Below are 6,270 nucleotides of genomic sequence, written 5' to 3'. Positions count from 1 at the left end.
CTCGGCATTTTCTCTAGTTTATTCAGTTTGAATAGAGTTTGATATCGCTGACGGAAATATGTAGGTATATACATGTATATATATGATTCATTTCGAAAAAATAAATTGTGTTCTTAATTTGTTATACATGTAGTGCATGTTTCTTGTGTTTAATTGTTACCCTACAATTTCTATTTACTAACCATATTTGAGTGTTAAGCTTCGAATTATAAGCAAGATACAGAGATTTGCTTACAATTCTATGTTTGTACACAGATCTTAAAAGCTACAGATTAAAAAAGTAAAAAAATTGTCAATATTTATTACGAAAATGTTCAAAGTCTGTTCTTCCAGAAACCAACTTATTGAATTGTAAACTTAACCTTTTTAGCTCACCTGAGGGTGGGGCCACAATTGGGGGGTCGAAGTTTAACAAATGAATATAAAAAGTAAATCTTTAAAAATCTTCTTCTCAGAAACTAATCGGCCAGGAAAGCTGAAACTTGTGTGGAAGCATCCTCAGGTAGTGTAGATTCAAAGTTGTGAAAATCATGACCCCCGGGGGTAGGTTGGGGCCACAATGGGGGGTCGAAGTTTAACATATGAATATAAAAAGTAAATCTTTAAAAATCTTCTTCTCAGAAACTAATCGGCCAGGAAAGCTGAGACTTGTGTGGAAGCATCCTCAGGTAGTGTAGATTCAAAGTTGTGAAAATCATGACCCCCGAGGGTAGGGTGGGGCCACAATGGGGGATCGAAGTTTTACATAGGAATATATACAGTAAATCTTTAAAAATCTTCTTCTCAGAAACCAGCCAGGAAAACTGAAACTTGTGTGGAAGCATCCTCAGGTAGTGTAGATTCAAATTTGTGAAAATCATGACCCCTGGGGGTAGGTTTGGGCCACAATGGGAGGTTGATGTTTTACATAGGAATAAACAGAGTAAATCTTTAAAGATCTTCTTCTCAGAAACTAATCAGCCAGGAAAGCTGAAACTTGTGTGAAAGCATCCTCAGGTAGTGTAGATTCAAAGTTGTGAAAATAATGATCCCCATGGGTAGGGTGGGGCCACAATGGGGGGGGGGGGTCAAAGTTTAACAAAGGAATATATAGGGTAAATCTTTAAAAATCTTCTCAGAAACTAATCAGCCAGAGATTCTTTATAATTGTTAAGACTTTGGCCCCAGGACAATTCTTTGGCCTCACGAGAAGGTTCAGAGTTTGATGTACGTTTATATCCCATATATAAACTATTGTTAGGGATCTTTTTGAGAACTGCAATACTCAACATATGATATGACTATAAAATCATCCTGTTAGAAAAGGGACTAATGATTATAAACATAAGAATATCCAGGGGAAAATGGATTTTATTTATACAGGATCTACATGTATTATTGTACATTGTCCAGATAGTTTCCATTGAGCTGATTTTATCATAACTATTGCTCCTCAGGTGAGCGATGTGGCCCATGGGCCTCTTGTTTAAACTGTGTGTTATCATCTTTCACTCTTTTTGGAATATATATATATATATATATATATATATATATATATATATATATATATATATATATTTATATATATATATATATATATATTTATATATATATATAATAAAAAATAACAGAAAGCCGATTCAAAACTCTACCGGTATCCTTAAAATCTTCAGCAGTCCTGAAGATTTTAATGAAACCGGTAGAGTTTTGAATCGGCTTTCTGTTATTTTTTATTATTTATTACTTGTGTGGATTAACTTTACTTATTTTGGATTATATATATATATATATATATATATATATATATATATATATATATATATATATATATATATATATATATATAAATATGTATATATATATAGTAAGTTTCATGTTTCTTAAGAACATGTTGAAGTACAACCAAGTCCGTGCTGCACGTTTTACTAACTAGTTTATTCCCGGAAGTTACATTGTACAGGTTACAAAAATGTAAATAAAGGAATGACCTGATAAAAACGGAATTTACAAATAACATTACATATTTCCCCTTCATAAACTTTGCATTATGATTTAAAAAGTCTTTTTTTTCATTAAGAGAATTTCACTTATTGTATAATTATAGACACAATTGAAAGAAATAGATATATAACATATTTACATATATATGTACAAATATTCACTGATCATTTACCGGTATATTTCATCATTTGCACATCAAGATAAACTGCCTTGATTGCAAAATATACAAGTAAGGGATTATTATGCCCCATCACACATATTCACTAAGATATTGCGGACGACGCACTTCACGGCCTGCACGCGTTTTGTACGGTTGCACTTGCTGAACAATGTCTGGACTTCTCGCCTCTTCGATTTCCGTAGTGTCCGGGTTTCCAGCTTCTGAATTACTTGTTTCTTTTTCTCTCACTGTATCTCCGTCTTCGTCATTAAGTTCAACGATTGGTTCTTTAAAACTGGTTTCTTTTGACTGTATGATGTCTCTTCGATTTCTTCTAAATTGATCTCCATTCTGATCTTGTAAGTTGTATGATCTGGTATGGACTTGATCCTTGACATATCTGGGTTGCCACTGTCCTCTGTGTCTGAATCTAACTCTTTGTCCTGGCGACAAACTTGACAGCTTTCGGCTTCTAACATCAAAGTAATGTTTCTGACAATTCTGGGTAATTTTCCTCTTTTGCCGTGTAATATCATCTGGTACTACTTTTGGTTTCAGTTGATTTTTGGTTATTGGTAATATTGATCTAAGTTGTCGGCTCATGAGTAGTTTTGCCGGAGATTCAACATCTGTTGGCGTGTTCCGGTATTCTAGCAAACTGATATATGGATCCTTCCCATCTATCCTTGTTTTTTCTAACATTCTCTTCACGGTTTGAACAGTTTTCTCCGCATGACCATTTCCTTGTGGGTTATATGGACTCGACGTTTTGTGTTCGAAACACCAACTTCTGGAAAAATCTTTGAATTCCTTCGAAGTATATTGAGGACTATTATCACTTTGCACTTCATAAGGAATGCCATGACGGGCAAACATGGACTTCATATGTATGATCACAGTTTTGCTCCTATTGTTCTTTAGCTTGCCTACTTCAAAAAACTTGGAATAATAATCCACAACGATCAAATAATCCTCATTGTTCAACGTGAACAAGTCTGAACCAAGCACATGCCATTGACCTTCTGGTACTGGCGTCGGATTGAACGGTTCTTTTGGGTTCTTGTTTTCATATCAGTACATGTTTGACATTTAGCAATCATGTCGGTTATGTCTCGATTCATACCAATCCAGTAAACAACAGTTCTTGCACGAGCTTTAGTCTTCTCTATTCCAAGATGACTAACATGAAGATATCTCAAAATTTCGGGTTGTAATACTTCTGGAATAACAATTCTTTAATTCATTATCAACAAACTATCTACACATGTAAGTTCTGATCTTAACTTCCAGTACTCTTGTAATGGTTTCCATTGATTTTTGTTTTCAGGCCAACCACTTTTTACAAGACGAATAGCTTCACTTAGAATAGCATCATTTGCGGTTTCTTTTTTGACGTCTTGAAGTATGTCTCTAGAAATGGGAATGCTTGGTATAAACAAGGATGAACATACGTTTCCATTTCCTCGCAAATTTCTTCTTTTTGTTGCTTTGTTGGAGGTAAATGAGCCCGAGATAGAGTATCAGCAATGATCAGCTGTTTTCCTGGGACATACTTGAAGTTGAAATCATATTTCTGTAAGCGAAGTAAGAGTCTTTGTAGTCTTGGAGGAGTTTGGACTAATGATTTCTTTAGAATATTTTCCAATGGTTCGTGATCATTCTCAACAGTGACATTGACACCATAGGTATACTGGTGGAATCTCTCTAAACCGAATGTAACAGCTAACATTTCTTTTTCGATTTGTGCATATCGCTTCTCAGTCTCTGTCAATGATCTAGATGCATATGCAATTGGTCTTTCATCCTGAGTGATCACAGCACCTAAACCACACTTTGAAGCATCAACACTAACACATACTGGTTTTTTAACATCGAAGAAAGTCAGAATTGGTTCACGAGATAAAATGTCTTTGATAGCTTCGAATGCATCCTGTTGAGGTTTTTCCCATGTAAACAACAAATCACTCCTAAGTAAAGTACTGATAGGCTCGTTAATCGCTGATATATTATGAACAAATTTGGCAAGATAGTTCACAGTTCCTAAAAGACGTTCGTCTCCTTTCTTATCAGTTGGAGGTGGCATTTTAAGAATGGCTTCTATTTTCGTAGGATCAGGTTTCAGTCCATTTTTCGAAATCACATGTCCTATGTATTGAATTTCGGATTGATTGAAAAGACATTTGTCCTTATTTAGAGTAAGGTTGATCTCTTAGCATCGCTGTAACACTGCTCTGAGTCTTCTATTGTGCTCCTCTTCATTTCTTCCCCATATCAGTATATCATCAATGTCAACTTCTACACCATCAATATTGTCAAAGTGTTGCGCAATTCTTTTTTGGAATACTTCCTGTGCACTTTTGATACCAACAGGCATACGACAGAAACAATATCTTCCAAATGGTGAATAAAACGTAGTGAGGAGTTGACTAGCTTCATCGAGGGGTGTTTGCCAGTATCCACTATTGGCATCGAGTTTACTGAACACGGTAGCTCCAGACAGTCTCGATGTAATTTCGTCAATAGTAGGTAACTGAAAATGTTCCCGCTTGATCGCTTTGTTTAACTCTCTGGGATCTAAACACACACGAAGTTTCCCCGTTTTGACTTTTTCTGCAATGACGAGAGAATTCGCTTGAGATCGATCCGATGAAAAAATCTTCTCTATGTTCGTCTTGCGAATCTTCATCTCCGTTTAGATCGTTTGCATGAATAGCTTTAGTCTTGCACATTGCTGCGAAGTGATTTTTCCAATGACACTTGCTACATCTTTTCCCAAATGCCGGACAATGTCCTCGACTGTGAATTTTCCCACATTTGCCACATGTGAATGTTGATCTTGAATTGTAATTTGGACGACTGTATTTCTGTTTTCCAGATGTCTGTTGATTACCGGTTCCAGTTGTTTTCTGGAATGTATGTTTATTTCCTGTAAACGGTCTCACCGACTGTCTGTTTTTGTCACACTTGACAGCACTGATCTGTTCTTCTTGTAAGTCTTTCATTCTGCTCTGTGATTCTTCATTTGCACGACATATGCTTAATGCTTTGTTGAGTGTAAGTTCATTGTCTCTGAAAAGTCTCTCTTTCACTTTCTCTGAGTGTACACCACACACAATTCTATCTCGTAACATCTCATCTTCTAAAGTGTCAAATCTACAGTTCTTAGACATAATTCTTAAGTCAGTAACGTACTGATCTATAGTTTCCGTTTTCCCTTGGGCCCTAGTATAAAATCTATGTCTCCACACTGTTATATTTTCTCTCGGAGCGCAGTACTCTTTAAACTTTTGAAAAAGTACATCTACTTTATCTCTATCTTCTTCAACTATTGTCATAGTATTGAAAATTTCTCTACCTTCTTGACCGATAATGTACAGAAAAGCACTGCATTTCTCTGCGTCGGTTCTGCCATTCATAGCGATGGTTAAGTATAACTTCATGGTCTGCTCCCATTTTCTCCATCTTTCAGGTAAATTTCCATCTTTCGTGGAAAAATCCAATTCTGGTGGTTGAAGAATATGTTCCATTATAGTATAATTACTAAAGTTTCTTCGGACACCATGTAATGTACATGTTTCTTAAGAACATGTTGAAGTACAACCAAGTCCGTGCTGCACGTTTTACTAACTATTTTATTCCCGGAAGTCACATTGTACAGGTTACAAAAATGTAAATAAATGAAAACCTGATAAAGACGGAATTTACAAATAGCATTACATATATAATCAATTTTGATTAGTTTATTTCCGGAAGTCACATTGTACAGGTTACAAAAATGTAAATAAATGAAAACCTGATAAAAACGGAATTTACAAATAGCATTACATTTATAATCAATTTTGATTTTAGATGAGACGATCTCAAAGGCAACACTGATCAAAAAAAGAATAATAGTTTATAGAAATGCTCTTTTATACGAATTGGACCCAACAGTTCTACTTTTCGCTTTATCGAAATATAAAGCATTTCCTAAAGAGTTCCTAGAATCACTACCTATTGGATGTTTTGAAAGAATTGAAAGGATCTTGGCATTTGTTGAAAATGGAAGCGATGAAGTTGCCAAGGAATTTGTAAGAGCTTTAAATGATCTGGATTATAATGCCATGGCGGAGATGATCGATCCCAGTGAC

The 6,270-nt window shown here is 35.3% G+C and overlaps 1 protein-coding gene across 1 annotated transcript; it reads right to left on the bottom strand.

Moving 5' to 3' along the window:
- Positions 1 to 2,230: 2,230 nt before the first annotated feature.
- On the bottom strand, positions 2,231 to 5,667 carry LOC136275875 (uncharacterized). Its single transcript, XM_066086012.1, has 5 exons — positions 5,496 to 5,667; positions 5,083 to 5,279; positions 3,592 to 4,070; positions 3,264 to 3,319; positions 2,231 to 3,066 (listed from the first exon to the last, which is right to left on the bottom strand). Exons 1-5 carry the CDS (start codon positions 5,665 to 5,667, stop codon positions 2,231 to 2,233), a joined length of 1,740 nt encoding a protein of 579 aa, XP_065942084.1.
- Positions 5,668 to 6,270: the final 603 nt, after the last annotated feature.

The sequence above is a fragment of the Magallana gigas genome, chromosome 1 (genome assembly GCF_963853765.1).
Source record: "Magallana gigas chromosome 1, xbMagGiga1.1, whole genome shotgun sequence".
Lineage (NCBI taxonomy): Eukaryota > Metazoa > Mollusca > Bivalvia > Ostreida > Ostreidae > Magallana > Magallana gigas.
This window is presented reverse-complemented; position numbering and strand designations above follow the sequence as displayed.